The 18,681-nt window shown below is 41.6% G+C and overlaps 1 protein-coding gene across 1 annotated transcript in view; it reads right to left on the bottom strand.

Moving 5' to 3' along the window:
* CABLES1 (Cdk5 and Abl enzyme substrate 1) overlaps positions 1-16,264 on the bottom strand; it is a 96,815-nt gene extending 80,551 nt beyond the window's left edge. Inside the window, exon 1 of the mRNA XM_041399220.1 lies at positions 16,050-16,264. Coding sequence (XP_041255154.1) covers positions 16,050-16,264 — 215 coding nt within the window. The remainder of the gene's footprint in view (positions 1-16,049) is intronic.
* Between the last annotated feature and the right edge of the window lie 2,417 nt (positions 16,265-18,681).

Here is an 18,681-nt window from a genome sequence, read left to right as displayed (position 1 = left end):
AGTTGTCTTCACTGATTTATGTGGTACTGGTGTTTTCGACCACCTCAGCAGCTCACAAGAGGCCTTGAGGTGCCACCTGCCTGCACAGTTTCACCTGAGTGATTGTGTATTTTGGGAGGTGTAAGCATGTTTGTGAGAAAAAAAAAAAGTAGTCAAGAGGAACAGGCTATAGGGAAATGTTTAAAAATGGCAGAACTTCAATTATTGTTGAAATTCCTCTTTCTAACATCAAGAAATTTCCTAGTTTAAATTTCATGCTGCTCTAAGCAATAATGACATGTTGTCACCTCTCCCTATTTTTGTTCTTAAGAATTCACAGGAATTTTAAACTGTCTGACACCTAATCTGCATTTCCATGGACCAAATGCAGTTTGTGATACTATATCATGAAGCATACTCTGCCCTTGGAAAAAACAACGCTTACAGCTCACAGGAGAGCCACAAAGTGAAAACATGGGTGTGTCAATCCTTTCTAGGCTCGATAAGACCTGAATTTGTTTGAACAGCCATCTGCTGGTCTTGAGCCCTTAGTATTTACTTGCCAATAGAATGAGATAGGTGAGGGATATGTTTGTTTTTATCGCTCTGTACAAAGCATACCTGGATTGCAGAGAGAAGCAGGAGGATGATGGCCCGTAAAGGTAAGAGGAAGACAAACGCATGTAGGGTAATTGGTCCCAGAACTTCAAATGCTCAAATTCACCTTGCAGTTGTTTCTGAAGTGGACATTTCTGAAGGGCATCAAGCCAAGTAATTTTAGACCAAATCTGTGGCTATTTAAGGAAATACATTACAGAGCATTGTGTGACTCCTATGAAACATAATTTTAATTATGCTTGAATATGTGCAGTTTTGCCCCAATGTAGAGCCAGAGAAGCAGCGAGACAGGGCTCTGTGGTGCTCAGTGCCAAACAGAGTGAGAGCCAAATCTCCGAGAGTAACAAATCACATTCACGGACAACCTTTGTTTTCCCTCTCTGCTTTGAATATTCCCTTACAAGTGTTACAAAATATAAATTCAATAGTCTCGTGTGGGTGAAACCTAGAAAGAGCAAATCCCCGTGTGAAGCCTGCCAGCCCATTTGCAGGATTAACCCTGGTTTGTGCCAACGTGTCCCGCTTTGAATAGGGAGTTTCCTCTGCGCAGACAACACCAGCATGGGTCATCAGCATTTCCCTGAGGGTGAGGAGGTGCGCAGGTGAAGAAAAATGGTTTGCAAGAGGAACGGAACGGGACGTGGTGCCGGGCCTGGGCATTGCTCCCGCTCAGTCCCCTGCCCTCCTGCAGCATCTCCTGTGGCAGCAGCGTGGCACTGCGTGCACAGCAGATGATTCCAGCAGGCTCTTTCAAGTCCATCAAAGCGATCCTTAATGCAGTGTGACCAACTCATGGCTTTTTTTTCTTTAGCATGAGCCACATGAGGAAGAAAGCACAGCCATTGGAGGTGACAACGCTTTGTCCTGTGCTGGAACACGGGCGCTTCATCAGGACCGACTGCCAGAGGAACGTAATCTTTGCCCTCTCATTCTTCCTAACCAGGGCCAATGGAGCTGTTTTTCCAGTGAATTTCCAGCTAGGATATTAAAATAAACTTCTCCCCGAAAGCTTCTGCCTTGAAGCAGCCACCCTGTATTTGCCTTTGTTCTATAACTCTCTGTGATGTTCACTGGAGCTCCCCTCTCCAAGGCTATCCCCTGTGCAGCTGAAATTAACCCCTGTGCAATCTTAGAGAGCACTAATATCTCACTTCAGTCACACTATGACGTTATTCGAGGGACTTAGAGGTATCTTGTCTCTGCGAGAGTCTTCTGAATGCCACCCACGAGGTATATCATAACCCGAACTGGATGTTCTGCTGTGCCTCACAAATATTTTGTAATTAAGTCACTAGGCAAGAGGGTTGGGTTTTGTCTTTGTTTAGCTTTGTTTGTGTTTTAACCATCATTATTTGCACCCAAATTCTAAAGTCCATGGTTAGAGCACCTTCGGTCAAATTTCCTTTAAATCTTGCTGAGGGGAGAAAATTGAGCCATGGCCTGATAATCTGAATATAAGCAAACAATCTGTTGTGACAAACTCACAGGGGGATAAAAAAAATATGATGATTCAAGGCAACAATATCCTCAACCTGAGATCATCATTTTCACAAAGGCAGGGGGTAACAGCTGCTTGTTCATCAGAGGATTATATCTTCCCGCTGTTGCTGCTGTGACCCTAAATAAAACCTGTAATGCCAGCGCAGCAGCATGGCCAGAGAACACAGTGATGGCAGGAATAAATCCCTCCCTTCTGCTTTGGGGAGGTTTCTGTGGACAGTGTTGTCTTTCTGGAGCATTAACTGAATTATTTTTCCTGTTAGTTCCAGAACTTGGAGATTCAAATAATCACCCTCCTATCACAGATCCCTTTCTAAAATCGTGAGGTGTTCCTGTCCTGCTGAAAATGTCATTGAAAGGCATATACAAATGTAGTGTTTCATTCCAAGATTTTCCTGTATTTTCATTTAAAACCTCCTGGATTCTAAAGCTTACATTGTGCTGGATATAAAAACACATGTTCATCCAAAAGCACAACATGAATGAATGTGAGCATTAAATTCTGCTGACCATTCACTTGAAATTTTTTCTGCCGCATGTGATTCCAGGACAAATATTGATAGAATAACCTCTGTGTGTGGGGGTGTGCGTGTGTGAAGAGTGTGAAGTGTGGTCTAACACCCAGGGTGACCTTTCTCTTCCATGTCTAATCACCAGCGATAGCTGTAAGCTTCCTTTTGTATCAAAAACCTTGTTTCATAACCCAGCTCTCCTGCTCTTTGGAACCTGAGTTTCTCCATTTGTTTGTTCAGCCAGTTGAGGTCTGCTGGGATATTTCTCTGTTTGATTTGCTTGTTAGCTTTGTTGCTCGCTGAAATGGCCCGGGGATGGTTTGTTCAAGGCTTTTGTTTTCTTTTCTGGGAGAGCTGGTGGAGGGTTTTGTTCCCCACAAGTCAGGCAGCATTGCTGCACGTGAGGTTTGCCTCGCTGCCCGCTGCACACCCAGCCGGGCCGGTGGCACCGTGTCTGCGCACACGCATGGGCTCCGAGCATCGCCCCGGCCTCTCGGGGTGATCCCATGGCTCTTCCTTGTTATTTATCAAAACACTGGCTGGTGTTTTGACATGTTGGTTTTTTGGGCCGCAGCCTGTCTCTTTCTCTGTCTTTCCTCACAGAGGGGCTGAGCCCCTGGGGCAGATGGAGGGAGAAGCGAGGTCAGGGCTGGTGTTTGTTGGGACTGGCTTAATCAAAGCTGGGGAAATATGGGGTGCAGCAGAACGAAGGAGTTTGAGTGAGATACCTGCTTGCTCTCTCTCTGCCCTCCCCACCCCGTCTCTCTCTCTTAGAGATGTTCCTTATTACAGGGAAAGGAGACAAGTATGATAATTGTCCCTATAGTCACTTTCCACATTCACAGAGTGCCATGTATAAGATCTTTATAAGATCTTTACAGACCACATATCTCCTCTGAAGGCGCCTCATGGGAAACTTGGGGAAGAACTGCAGCCCCCACTCATACTTCTCCATACCCAGCCACCCTCCTTGTCCTTGGAACATGAGCTATGGTGGCAACTGGAACCTAGACTTAGTTGTCTTCCATTTGTGCCAGCATCAAAACTACAATAGTTCAGGCCTCCAGTTCCCACCAGGGATGTGTGCATTTGTGTGCACACATTGCTCCCTTCCAGCCTAAGAAATGGTATTATTTATTCTCATGTCAACTAAAAATACTCATATTGGTTTCTCCTAACATTGTGATTCTTACTTCTCTACATAAATATACATAAATAAACACGCACTAAATATATATTTCTATATATACGCACACACACACACACACACACACACACACACATATATATATATATATATATATATATATATATATTCCTTCCCTCCAGTTTCTGTCTTTTCTCACAGTCTGAGAAGTCCCAGTGAGAGGACAGTAACTTTCCATCACAAATGCTTTTCCTGTGACTGTTTTTGTTTTCTGAGCCTGTCACATGAAAATAGACATAATATTTTCATTTTGGTTGTCTGTAAATAAAGAGAAATTTGACTTCCAGTGTGTGTTCCTAGAACAAATCAAATTATTCTAAGATTACTCCCTTTCTAAATAATACTTACAATTTATGTGCAGATAAGCCTCTGATTTAAAAGTGATGTGATGGTGAACCGAAATCTCTGTTACACAGTGGTTAATTACAACAGTTTCAGTTTTGGCTGGTATTTGCTCCATTAGTTATTCATGCCATAAACAAATATGCTAACAGCTTTTTGTTACATTCTCTTGGAGACATGATTAAAACCAAATTTTAGCCTTCACAGATCCAAGCCTGTGTCTGGAGCCATGCACGTGCCAAAACGAGGAGACGAACGGCTGTAGGAAACCCTCTTCCTCCCCTGCCTGTCCTAATCCAGCTGGTAAGGTCTGGTGGGCAGATTTCAGCTGCCAGCAGGCCTTCTCTGGGGACTGCATCCTCTTCCTCCTCAGCATAATGGCAGGAGATTGTTTTCCCTGAGGATTTTTCAAGGAAACAGTCTATACTTTTAACATTAGCTCAGCTGGTGGAAAGCAGCAGTGCCCCAAGCTGGCATCATGGTTGTCAGGGAGAAAAATACCTCTCTACAACTGAGCATTGCACCTCCTGAGATGCTCCTGGGACCTCCAGGTGGGTTACAAGTCATTGTGATACTCTCAGCTTCTGCTGGCTGGCCTGCTCCCTCTCCTTGGCTTATTGAGCCACAGCTGGACCGCAGCTCATCCTCTGCTTGAGGGACCTAAAGCGAGACCTAGAAGGGACTGCACATCACCTGACACTTGGGTTTTTTCTGCTGTGAGCAGGCATTACCAAGTCAGGCCCACAGCACAGAGGCAGTCTCAACACAATCTGAAAGGAAAATATGGAAATATTTCCTTTAATGCCCGGCACAGGGATCCTGCTATTGACTCACAGCTTTAGCTCACTCCAAGTTGCACAAGCATTTGGCAGGATGGCAGGATGCTGATGAACCTTGGTGTTGGGGCATATGAGGTGGCAGAGTCCCTTGGAGACATTTTGTTCACTTGCATTGAGAGATCTGCTTATTTCACATGGGGGCAAGCCTCCCTCCTCCATGGAGGGTAAGAGCAAGCTGTATATTGAGATGATGGTCCAATGAATAACCTCTGGTACAAGAAATCTCTGAATTTCAGGAAGCTGGGAAACTGTGCTGCAGGAAAAAAGAGCTTGCTAAACTTTACCTACATTTTTGCTACACTTTTTTCTTTTTCTAGACTCTTTCTTCAAGGCACAGCAGTGGTTTAGTGGAAGTGTTCTTCCTACTGCTGCCTTCCATTCTTAAAATTTCCACCCAGGTGAAAGGGGGGGTTGGTTGGGGTCTGTCCCTGCGTGAGGAAGACTGTCCCTGCAGCACGAATGGATGCTCAGTGTGCTGGTGTGGAACAGATTGTGCCAGACCATTTTGCATTTGGGTCACAGCATTGACTGCTTATTCTGACCTCTGTAATTCACTGTCCTGTGTCTCTGGCACATAATTTAGAAATCCCTGCTCCAGAAGTATTTATCTGCTGAGGGAGCAGACTGAATATTAGGTGGAGGCTAGAGGGATCCTTGTTCCTTTGCTTACAGCCTGCACAGTCAGAGGCTGTGGTGTGCTGACCCTGGCTGTATGATGCTGTATGCCCAACTTGCAAACACCATCAGGTAAACCCAAGCTTGCCCCCAGGACGCCTCCAGAACAGCCCTGTGGAACTGACATGATTATTGCTTCCTTTTTGTTGCTGGTTTGGTTTGGTTTTTTTTCTGTAGGTTTTGTGTGGGGTGGTTTTTTTTGGTTTGTTTGTTTGATTGGTTTGATTTGGTTTTTTTTCCTGTGTTTGGTATTGCCTCTTTCATGGAAAATATTAGAAATCAGAAATTAATGCTTCTTTTTTTTTTTTTGCTTTTTTTTTTTTTTTTTAACCTAAGGCTGCAGTTGAAGCCTCCAGCCCAGGAACATGTCACAGCCCCAGCTGTGCATGCATCTCCTTTGATAGGCCTGCCCTGTATCAAGGCATGGCTTAAAAAAGCTTACTTTTTTGAGGGAAAGTGAGAGTGTGGACCAAAACTACTCGCACTTAGCAATGCTTGCAGGAGAGAAACTGTTCCACCTGGGACCAAAAGGCAGACAAGGAGATAAGGCTGGCCTGCTTCCACTGTGCTGTTTGCTATCCTGGTGGGATGACATGAGGCATCACCTGTACAATTTCCTGTCTCTGCTCACCTGTGCAGTGGCTCAGGTGTTCCAAACAGCGTCACAGACAACCCATCCTAGCAGGTGCTGAGGTGACATTTTGCTTGATACCACAATGCAGGAGTCTGAAAGGGAATTTTAAAGGGTCTCAGGGATTTTTAAAGGTTTTGAAAGCTTTCCATCACTCTGCTTTCAGAAGAAGGGTTTTGCTGTGCTTATTCATGGCTTTGATGCTTGGAGCAAACAGATGCTTGTTTAGAATTAGGTCAGAATTCCCAGACTCATAGGAAATACTCTCTGCTTCATTTTGCACTGTTTAGTACCCAAAGCTAACCATGCAAACTGTCCCTGTGAAAAGTCTGAGCTGTTCCCCCACCCAGGGCACTTCTTATTCATGCTGAGAGCTCTCTCAGAGTGTGAGCAGAGACCATCTGTGCATGGGCTGGAGAAACTTGTGTAAATATTGCTGCTTTGGGGCTGGTATTTAGAAGGTGCTGGGCTAAATGATTTATTAGTGTGCTCAGTGCTGATGTTGAGAGGGTTCTTCTCAGGTTGGCTTTTATCACTGACACCTCCTTGTGGGGACTCACTTACTGGAAAATTCCTGGTAACTGGATAGTGGGAGGGACCTGCAGCCCCAGGTCACCTATCTTATGATCTTGAGCTGGAAGCTGTGCAATCCCTCTCAGCATGAGAGAAGGAAACCCACAGGCATGGCCATCCTGGAGGCATGGCCTTGCATGAGTTAAATTTGATGGGAGAAGCTACAACCTCTACACTAATGGCAGCTAAAAGTTTCTCCTCCATAGTTTGTTTCTCTAATTTTTGCATGGTGGCTGAGCAGCTGCCCGAAATTGCTTTCCTCTGTACAGGTCCTTGAGCAGCCACCAGCAGAGAATGGGTGGACCCCATGTGTCTGTAAGCCTTCCCTGTGTGAGAAAAAAATCCTTCATTTAGACACCCCAATAGTCTAAAACTCAGTTAATATCAGACTTTAGGCCACTTATTTATTCCCACTGCATTGAACAGAGCAGAGACCTGGGCATGTGGGATTGGAGGCCACTGGATTCAGCAGCCCAGAAGGTAAAAATAATCTGTAGGCAGGTTGAGTATGAATTCCAAACTGGCACATGCACAAACCCTGTATACATGTGGCCACACACCACAGCCCAGTGTGGTGGTTTAAGGCCAGCTGGCAGCTCAGCTGCTCACTCTCTACAGCCTGGTGGGTCTTCAGTCACCTCCAGGAAAGCCAGACTCCATCACACCTGATGGTGGCTTGGGAAGACAACCTCCATCACTCTGAGCATCCCTCCCTCCCTCCTTCTTCCCCCAGCTCCACATGCTGAGCATGATGCCATATGGTTTGGAATACACCCTTGGTCAGCTGGGGTTAGCTGACCCCTCCCAGTTCCTTGTGCACTCCCAGCCTTCTGGCTGCCAGGGTGCAATGAGGAGCACAGAATGCCTTGACTCTGTGGAAGTGCTGCTCAGGCAGAACAAAAACATCCCTGTGTTTTCAACACTCTTCTCAACACAAATCCAAAACACAGCCCCACAACAGCTACATTGAAAAAAACCCCCAAATCTATCCCAGTCAAAACCAGCACACCTAGAAAACACAGCACTTGCACAAGCTGCACAAAAGTTTTAGTCCTGTCCTGCTCTGTGTCTGATCCACACAAAGTCCTGTGTGTTGTAAATACATGCAGGCACACAATGGGGGCAGGAACTGTGCTCATATATCCAATCTATCCAATCTACCCAGCACCTTCTGGCACCTGGGGGGCACACGAGCACACACACAGACAGACACAGACACACACACACACAGACAGACAGACACACACACACATATATGCAGACAGGTCTCACCATGAGCCCCAGACCTCACTCTCCCCCTTGTGCTTGGCCTGGATGAGTAGCCAACTCCTCCAGCTCTTTTGCAGGTAAAGATGAAGAAATATCTGGCCCAGGCTTTTTCTGTTTTGATATCTGTCTCCCAAGCCACCTATTCCATTTTCCTGCCAGCAACAGTAGGGAACCTCTATCCAGGGATGTGGCTGGACACGGTTTAATGATCAGACAGAACAGATGGCAGCAATGAGGTGCAGGGCATGGCCAGACAGGGGCACTGACTGGTCTCTTACATCCCTTAACTCTTGCCTACTCATTTTTTCCCCAAGCCACCACGATCCCTCCCTTTTGCCACTTCTGGTTGCCCCCCACAACATCCTCTAAATTTGTTGCATCCCAAGACATTGTTCCCCTGCACCCCATAATGTGCCAAACCCCTCAGGTGAGCGTCTCCTATTGTCTCATCCCAATGGATGTCACCCTTGGCCCATGGGGCTAAGGGTTCCCTGGGACAGTCCAGCAAAGGACAGGGAGGGGTCACGTCCCCAGTGAGGTTATCAGGATCTCCCTACCTTTTGTCACACAACAACACTAGGTCTGGCATATGAAAGCCTTTTTGCCCTCTCGGGTTACTTTGAAAGCTTTGCTGAAGAAAAAGCAGACATTTATACAATCTTTGGATTTTTAGGGGCTGCAGCTTTGTTGATACAATAACTGTGGGTTTGGTGGTGAGATCAGGACCCTCAAAAGCAGTGCAGCAACGAAAAGATGAAAGGGGAATGGTCTGAAAACACAACCAAAATACCTGATTGCACACACATAAGCAGTAAAAGAGGAAGATCTCAGAAGTGCTGGCAGTAGGCCAGGAAAACACTGGAATTTCACATGTTGAAAATTCATCAAACCTCCTTGATATAAAGTTACAAGCAGGCCACTTCTGAGAAATAAATGAGTCTCTATTATCCCAAAGCCTTAAAAATTGAATAGGCTAGTGAGTGGGAGCTTGGAAATCCTCCCTGAAAAATTCTTCCCTTCAGCTTCAGCCATGGCTAAGGAATAGCAGGTCTTTTATGTTTTTAGGGGTTTTTTTAGCTTTCAAAAAAATGAGAGATGTGCAGAGCAGCAGATTTTCTCTTTGAGGAGTGCAAAGAGAGCAGCCACACACATAATCACATTATCTTACTTTTCTACACTCTGTCCTTGATATTTTTCCACTTGCATGATTGGCTACTATATGGCATAAATCTGTACAAAAGATGTAGGTTCCTTTGTCTGAGTGCTAAAACCATAGCAAATAGGCAATAGGATTCAAAATACAGTAAGCCAGTTTGAAGCATTTGATTCAACAGCCACCAGCTGCATGATGGCACAAGGAAAGTTACTAGAGTAGGTTTTTACAGAGGGGTGAGTTTTGAAAGTGGCAGTAGAGTAGGTCAGGATCTGACCAAAATGGTCTTGGAGCATCTTAAATTTAACATGCTTCTTTGATAAAATGAAATATTTTCACACAAAACTCCCTCCATGTGAGTTGCCCTCTGCCAGTGCCCCAGCCTATATCCAAGCTTTCTGCAATGGGATGTGAATTACAGCACCTTGCTTTCTGATTGCTGAACTCCATCACATTTTAGAGCATATTGAGTCCCTTGCCCTTTGAAATAAGGGCCCCTTTTTAAAACACTTCGAGTTAGTCTGAGCTGAAAGCCCGAATCCAGAACTGTGGGAGATGGGGAATTGTGAGGGAAAAGATTTCACCACCAGGAATGCAGGCCCTTGATGGTCCTTGGTTGGCAACATCGGTTTTGTTCCTGGAAGTGGATGTACATTTAGAACTTGGAAGAGCAAAATAAAGCAGGGTGCTGCCTCTAGGTAGCAAATTAGAGTGGCAGAAAGAAGAAATGTTTGGTTCTGGGAGTCTCCTGTGTGTCTCATAACTGCAAATTGAAGGCAGTTCCCTCCAGAATGTCTCAGGGTGTGCTACAGCTCATGGGTGTCTTTGCTGGGTGTAAAAGAGCTGCCATGGGTTTTGGGAACATGGGTGAGAGCCCCTAGAATAGGTCATGTCAAGTCTGCAGACCCATTTGGAATAACAATTTGTAGCCTCTCTGGGTAACAAATGCCTTAAATCTTACTGTTCCTCTTCTCATGTCCTTCCCAGGTCAGTCCTAGGATAAGCAGATTCTGCAGAAGTTTTCTTCTGAGAAAGCCATGACAGCTATTTTTATACATACTGAGTTGGAAATTGTTGACATCGCAAAGGGAAACATATTTTAATAGCAATTGTTTCAGTGCCAGTTCACATTTGCTTTAACATAAATGCCTTTTTATAAATGAACCCAGTTCTGTGAGAAAATCATACATGCAGTAACTTCAAAGAGCTGGCACTGCCTGCAAACCACCAGTCTCCACAGCACATACCTGTCTTTTAAAAGAAATATTGATCAGATTTAATGACTTGTGAAATGACTCATATATTTCCAGATATATTTCCACAATACTGTATCAGAACAACATGGGTATTTAATGACTTGCAAAAAAAAAAAGCCTCCTTTGCTTATCCTTGGGGTGAAGTGCCACCAATCCCAGAGCTCACTGGCTCAATGCTCTCTGTTAACCACAGCAGAAGATGGAACAGATGAGACATAAATGCAATTCTTTTCTTGGGAATGCATAATACTTTTCCAGAATTGCTGAGAAAATATTCTCTGTCAATACTCAGAGGCTGAGGAATAAAAAAGGCTTTCTGACACCCCCCCTGAATAGTTAACTCTTCCAACACAAGTTTGAGAAGAAGAGAATCATATTTCCAAAGATTTCATGTGTTTCTCTATTACTGACCAAAAAAGAAGTAGAAGGAAGTATGGCTAAAAAAATATTCTTTACAACATTTTACATTTATTTTTTTCCTTCCTGAAGTCAAATTATTAGGATTAAACTTCAAAAGTACCATTGGTTTCTCTGGATGGTTTGCCAAGCATTTACTGATCTATTAGCAATTAATAGAGTGTGCTTGGCAGGCTAGCAAGCTGGAAAGTATTCATTTCATATCCAGCAAGCAAAACACTTTAGAAACACATATAAAGAGCACAGTGAGGGTTGTCATGATGAGTTTGAGTTTCTTGCCGGCTTCTATTAATTTGACAGTAATGATATAAGTTCAGTTACTAGGGCAGAGTGAAATACTTCAAGAAGTCTAATACTTCAAACCCAATTATTTTAGATTTCATTTAATGGAAAATTTTGCTATTTTGTTCCAAAGTGTAAGACTACTACAATTTGAGATGCAGGATATTTCCATAGAGTAGAAATAGAATATTAGATTTTCTGACTTGCAGCTATAGCGTCTTGGTTCTAATTATATTCGTCCTTACATTTGTGTGAGAGAGTACCTGTATTTTTGCAAACTGGCTTAAGTAAAAGAAAATTTGAATTAAAATAATTGCCTCTTCTAGGACATCTGTTCAACATTAAAAGAGTATCAACTCATTATCTGATACACATTATCCAAGATAATGTTAGCTTTTTTTTCATTTTATGCCTCTTTTCAATTGCAGCTTAAATTCCCAAGCTCTCTGAAATGGTGAGTCATTAGGAATGTAATTTCAAACACTGTATTTAATCTCTTTATCTTTTCCCACAACTGATTTACCCAAGGGCACAAGTAAAGCACACAAAACATATTCCTAAAGGCCCCTAAATTGTTATTTCTTTCTTATCTAGCTTTATTTTATTCTCACTTTATTTAAAACTGTTCTAAAAAGACTCATAGAGTTGGTAATTTTGACTGTGAGGGAATTGTGTGGCTTTTATCACCATATGGATTTGAGCTGATGACTAGATCTGAATTTTGTCTCCTCTGCTTCTTGTTTAATGTGTGTTTGATCCACAGCACAGTCTCCTGTCTATTCCTATTGGCTCTGGAATACAGGCATGTAAAAGTTCTGTCCTTTGTATCACTACATTTTTTTTTCTTAAAGCATTATCCACATGAAATTGTTGTCTTAAGTAGTAACCATGTCAAGTAAGGTAATAAGTAACTGAAAATAAATTAATTCAAAACAGTTGTTAAAGTTAGTGACTATCAAAAGTGAAAAAAAACCCCAAACCCAAACCAAAATCTGATCTCTTCTTTGAAGTTTAAAGGCCTGGGTAGACCATTCAGAAATAAAAAAGAGGGGGAAATGGAGATCTTCTGTATTTCTAAATTGTTGTTAATATTTGTGGTACAGTACCTGAAATGTATTAATGTGCGTTATCACCACATGTGTGTAATATCTTTGTAGAAGACGTGGAGTAGAATAGAAGTACATATGGAACTCTTCCTGCAATTATTTCTGGGGATATTTTCCTCACTTTTCTTGTCTGAATATGTCATGTATGTATAGCAGTTTGTATTGATAACTTTGTTGGTGCATTGGTTAGTTCCAAGTGTAGTTACTTACCGGTGTAGCAAGTATGTACCAAATGTTACCGTCCTGATTTGGTAACATGTTCTAGTTTGAGGATGTCTTCCCAATAAATACACACTTTTAGCTTAAAATCAGCTTTCCTATCTCTAATGAAAAAACCTTTCTCCCATGTTGACCTAAACTCCAACTAATTCTCCTAATGAGATGCTAAACAGGAGCCTTGGTTATAACTGAGGCTGATAAGCCTTGTTCATGGCTGCAGCTGGAATGCCGACAGAAGCCACCCAAGGACAAGCAGTCTTCAAATGTCCTTCTCCAAGTTCCTGCTGGGCAGGGTTATCTCCCACCATTGCTAAGTGTGGGAGACAGACCTCGCTGCCCTTGACTGGAGGCTCTCTTCACAATAAACTCAATACACAACTTCTCCCAGAGCCCAGGAAATCCGTGTGGCTCTGCTGTGATGGTGCTTGCACCTCAGGCACTGTGCCCAGGATGCAAAATATCTAGCCACATATATATCCTAAACAATATTCTAAAAAGAAGAACTAGCTTTTTAAAGGAGTGCAGTGAGACAGAAGACAATTGCAATTCAGAAAAAAACTCATATTTATCATTGAGGGGAGATTGATGGGTATTTAGAGGAATCATAATTGAACTTGATGATCAAAATGAATTGTATATTCTTATAGCACATCCTTGTTCTAAGACACAACAACCCAACCTGTGCTGTCACTTTGTAACCTGTAAAATAATTCGCAGAGGACAATGCTGTTTTTATCATTTACAGTACATTATTTTTTGATACAGTGACATACAGTTTGCAATGCACAGACTAAAGAAGCAAGCTGAAATAAATCTGAGGAAAACACTCTACATTTTAGGTTTTACTGAAAAAAACCCTAAACCTAAAGTAAGGTCCATCTTCCAATGAGGTAAACCTTGGGTTTATTTCTGCAGTGTCTTGCTACCTTTTCTTTCATAATTAGGTGTCTGTATTTGTGCACAGAGAACACTCCTGGAAACTTTATGGTCCGTGCAGGAGCACAACAAAGACAGATTATGCTGAGACCGAGCAGTCTTTCTAAGGGACAAAGGAAGTGGCAGCTTCTTCTTCCAAATGCTGCACAACTGATTTGTTTGAACACAGCAAACCCCTTCCCTTCAGGATCAAGGCTGATGTTTATTATTTCTAAAAACAAGAGTCTACTGATACCCCGTGATGTATCACCAACAAGAGCCTCATCATGCTCTTCTGCTCTCTCCTGTTTTTCCCTGGCCTATGATTTTTCTGCTCTTGTATTATTTTTCTTTCTTTCTTTTTTTTTTTTTTTTCTTTTTTGACAGGACTTTCTAATTACCAGCACACAGACATAGTTTTCCTTCTGCTTCATTAGAGACAAGGAATTTTTCCTTTCTGCATGAGAAAGGCAAAGTTCAAAAGCACAACTAATTAAAAGCAACTAGCAGCCAAGTTGGTCTCATAGGCAGCACAGGAAACAGCTTGCCTGTGGACATTTTACCAGCAATTTGACTTCTGTGCTCCAAGCAGTCTAAAAAGCCTTTCTTTTTTTGATCAAAGGCTTCCTTCTCAGGCTGGGATTGTTTGCAGAGGGGACAGATAACACTTTGGAAGTGCTAAAGCCATGACTTTGCCATCTTTATGTTTTTGGGAATGACACTAAGCCACCAACTTGAAGTTGTACAATTGTTGGGTCCACACCAGCATCTGAATGTCACAGGCTGGAATATATGCTAAGAATCACTAGGAATGTGTGTATTCCAGCAGGCCATAAGCTCAACTGGAAGCCAAGAGGTTTACCTTGATCTAAGTTCAGAAAAATTCAGAAGCCCATTCCAGTTTTCAACCCATTCCAGGGAGGGTGATTTTCACTGTTGTCAAATGGATGAGTTCCTAGAGATTACTCTTTCTTTGGGGGCACTTCCTACATGAGTGTCAAATCCTCAAGCTCTTGCAGTCATGATCAATATTATATCAGTATTTATTTACATAACTGCAAGATGCACAAATCCTAGCACTGATTACTAAGTTTTCCCTTATCTCATAAAATGAGAAAAGGCAGCATGGATCCTAAGATGTAGTCCCAGCCACAGACAGGAAACTAGAAGGCAGCTGTGGCTATCCTGGCTGTTCTGCCAGGTGGTGGGTGTATGACCCAATAGGCACTGCTCTTCAGAGATTCCCATCTGGATGCTGAGACTTCAATACACCTGAAGAAATTTCTCCCACTGTCTCAGCTTCTGAGTAATGCCTTCAGGTAAGAAGCCATTGAATATTTAGCTCACAAACATTGGTTTTAGCCCCAATCTCCTCCAAAGACAAAAACCTACTCCAGCTTATGGTTTTTATCTGATTTTTTTTCCACTATCAACTGTGGAAAACCCCACAAATCTCAAAGAATACAGTCCACTCCTCTTGACAGCACAGCTGACTGCAATAACAATGTGCTGCCATGCTATAAAGAGGACAAATACAGCCAATATGTATAAATGTAACTATATTTAAAGTGATTCTTTTTAGCAGACTTTCCTTGCTGGCTCTGATTTGCTCTTTTTTTTCTTCCATTCCTTCTGGGCAAAAGATGCTTATTATTCCAAGAGTGTCCTAAAAATGCAGGTTAGTCATAATTAGTAACTTCTGCAAATAGAAATATTTAACCAAATGTTTAAAATTTATAAATTCCAATAATCTTTTTGGTATACAAATGTTGCTTTGTATTTATTAGAAATACTTCAGGTATTTCTTTATTCTTATTTTTAGAGGAGAAATCAGTCTGTTTCTATTCTTTTTTCTTGATATTTACAATTGATTTCTTGCTTCTCAAGATGAAGCAAAATAGTTTTTCTGGCATTAGCAGAGCTAGACAAGAGATCTACAATTTTAAAATCAATATAAATCTTATAAAACTGGCCAATTATCAAAGGGTAAGAAAGAGTAATTCTTACACTGCTTTAAGCTCAAAAGCAGTTCCTTACTGTCCTCTAGTGGAGCAGTAATATCCCCATAGACACTACGTGCTCCTTTCTTCTTGTGACTAAACCTGCTGCCTTTGGAGAGCAATCCTTGCTCTTTTCTTTCCTCTTCATGACTTCATCAGCATCCATCACATCCCTTCTTGTGTGTGAAGGGGTTCTGCTCTGCAATTTCTTCCTCTTCTCTACCCCAGTTCCACTTGTTCAGTTAATAATTTAACAGACTTCTCCCTTCACCCTTTCTCAGAACACAAATAGGCTGAATAAAATGGTACTTAGGATCCCACTGTAATGTCTTATGTACCTTTCAACAGGCATCCTCTAGGAGAGAACTTCTGCACCAAGACAAGTTAGTTCTACTGTCAGATAAATCACATTTTGACATCTTCAAAGTATCTAAAAGGCCATCAGAATGGCAGCTGTAAAAAGTCATCCTTTCACATTGTATTTATAAAGGTCTGAAAATCTTGTTTGTTACACTGATGCGAATTAGCCCAGCTCCTGTGACTCCACAAAACTCACCAGGCTGCAGCCACACTGATCTCCTTGGAGTCTTCTTTAAAGCCTCCAGACAGGATTATTACTTTGTTCTCCTTTGCCACCACAGCTGGTTTGATTGTCACGTTCCATGCTAGAGTGAGGGATTTAGGAGTTGCTTCTCTCACCTTCCAATCCATGGGAGCAGGCTCCAATCCTGTCCACTTGTCAACACCCACATCATTGATCTCTTCTGCCATTTCAGTTTCCAACAGCTCTGCCCACCCACCCTGCAAAGAAAGGCTCCCAGGCACTTCCATAATGAACATTGCTGTAAAAATCCCATCTGCTCTTGTCATCTTACCTTTAAATGTTCCCATTATTGTTTGATCTTTTACTTTACCTTTCACTTTATTTCTTTCAGAAATTGTCTCAAACTGATGCCTTGAGAGGCTACCTAGAACAGAGGCTAGATGGTGTTAACGGAATAAAGTAGGTTTTTATTAAAAGGTATTTATTATTTATTATTTATCAAGGATACACCTTGGGCTGTACAAGAGCCCTGCCATGGCTCCAGCCAAGATGGATGGTGGGTCCTGAGTTTTCACACTTTTATAAGTTTTGGTCCATTTACATATTTGGGTGAATTGTCCAATTACAGCTTCAGGTTATGAAGTCCCATCCTCCCAGCTTGCTTTCCTCAATTTGCTGTTGTTTATACTTTTTGGGCCTGAAGCTGCAATGATGTCCATGGTTCTCAGAGTGGAAAAGGATTGTTTTGTCTAACTAAGCTGTGAAGAAAACTTGCTAACACTTTATATGAAGTTCAGAGTTAAATACTAATGCAGTACAGAATCTGGAAAATATGAAAGCTAAAACTTAAGGCATCAAAACAGCCTGCTTCATAGCAAAATTTACATTTGACAAGTTACAGTGTTCTACTTTTCTTTTGGCGAATGTAGCTTCTACTGTGTAAAGGCTCTCCCTAGTAAAAAGCAGTCTCCTACCCTATTCTTCTTGCTAAAACTTATTTTTCAATGGATAAATATTTATGCAGACCATGTAATAGTTGTTCTAAAACAATTTTCAAGATACCTGCAAGAATTCAATTTTTTTTCCTATTAAAAAAAATTCCAGGAAACCAGACTTACCCTGGAATGAGTTCTTTGACTGTCTGTTCCAAGAAATGATATTACAGTGTTGTAAACATTTATTGTCAGCATGTATTAGTATCTATGGGAAGGACTAAAGACTTTCGTTGTTATTTGGCTTTATGCCTTTGGCATTCCTTAGGATATACTCCTGTGAAATGCTGAAGTAAACCAACTAAGCAGGTAGGATGGGGACAGTGCCTCCTCTCACCCCTTCTTCTACTTTTCTGCAAGGCCTGTTACTTCAGCCTTAAAGGATTTTTTGTCTCTTAGAGTTACAGTTAAATTGATCACATGTGATTTAGTTTTTTCTTGGGCCTATGCTACAACCTCTGCCACCATTCCTACTGCCACCATTCCTAGATAAATACAGCTGAATTTAAATGGTCCTATCCACCAAGTTTTTAAATATATTTTTATACCCATACATAAAGTATAAGAATAGAAATTACAGATACATTTTTATATATAAATATATATATAGATAAACCCCCAGATGTATCTGTACTTTCTATTGTTTTATTTTTACTTCAGGCATTTCAATAGTTTGCTTGCTTTATGATCTCTTTTTAAAAGAGTTCTCAGTGCTTGAACCCAACTCTGATTGTAGCTCCTTTATTCCTAAGGATCCTACGGTGATCTTTGGCTTGCCTACCTATGTAGGTATTATCCTGTCTCTGTGATACTGTATGATCTTACTTTCCCAATACAAGTATGGAAATATATCCCCTGCTACAAAAGATTAATTTAAAATATCTCAGGACAATCATTTGTAACCTAGGTGATGACTACTGCCGTCCACTAGGAGAACTCCGGGCAGAGCCGCCACCCAAATTTAGAAATAACAATGCTTATCTCTATCAATAAATGGGACACATATATGCAAAGACATTTCAGGGGAAAAATAAAAGGAATATTGGACATTCTAATTTAAACTGAGGAAAACATGGTGCTATACATTTAACACCAGAATTGAAGAAAGACACTTAGACTTCCTGGTTTTCCAAACTATGAACAGTAGATACATATCATATTTAATACAGCTTTATTCCAAGTAGATACAACCATTATTGCAACAAGAGAAAAGAAATACAAGAAAATCCAGAGCAAAATAAAAGCACCCTAGAAAATTGTCATTTCTGTTCCCATTGACAGACATTTACTCTTGCAAGAACAACTGATTTCAGTAACTTCAAAGCAGTTACTCACTGACACAAAGTTCAGACAGGAATTGCTGGAATTTCAGCTGTTGGCCTTAAAGAAAAAAAAAAGTAGGAGACTTCTCTGACAGGTGCAAAAACGAATACAAAATGTATTAACACAATATGAAACAAACATATATTAAATAGTTTTGTTTCCTGGTTCATCAGACTTGCAAATGAATTTTATAAAATTTACATATTCAATTAAACAATTTATCTATAATTGTGGAAAACACAGTTCTTTATTTCAAGTTTATATTAACTATAAATATCTACGGGCAGGAGAGATCCACTTCAGGCTGGCACTTCTCACTTCCCCATCCT

The sequence above is a fragment of the Onychostruthus taczanowskii genome, unplaced genomic scaffold (genome assembly GCF_017590055.1).
Source record: "Onychostruthus taczanowskii isolate IOZ18803 unplaced genomic scaffold, ASM1759005v1 scaffold16, whole genome shotgun sequence".
Taxonomy (NCBI): Eukaryota; Metazoa; Chordata; class Aves; order Passeriformes; family Passeridae; genus Onychostruthus; species Onychostruthus taczanowskii.
Note: the sequence above shows the minus strand (reverse complement) of the source record. Positions and strands in the feature narration are given on the sequence as shown.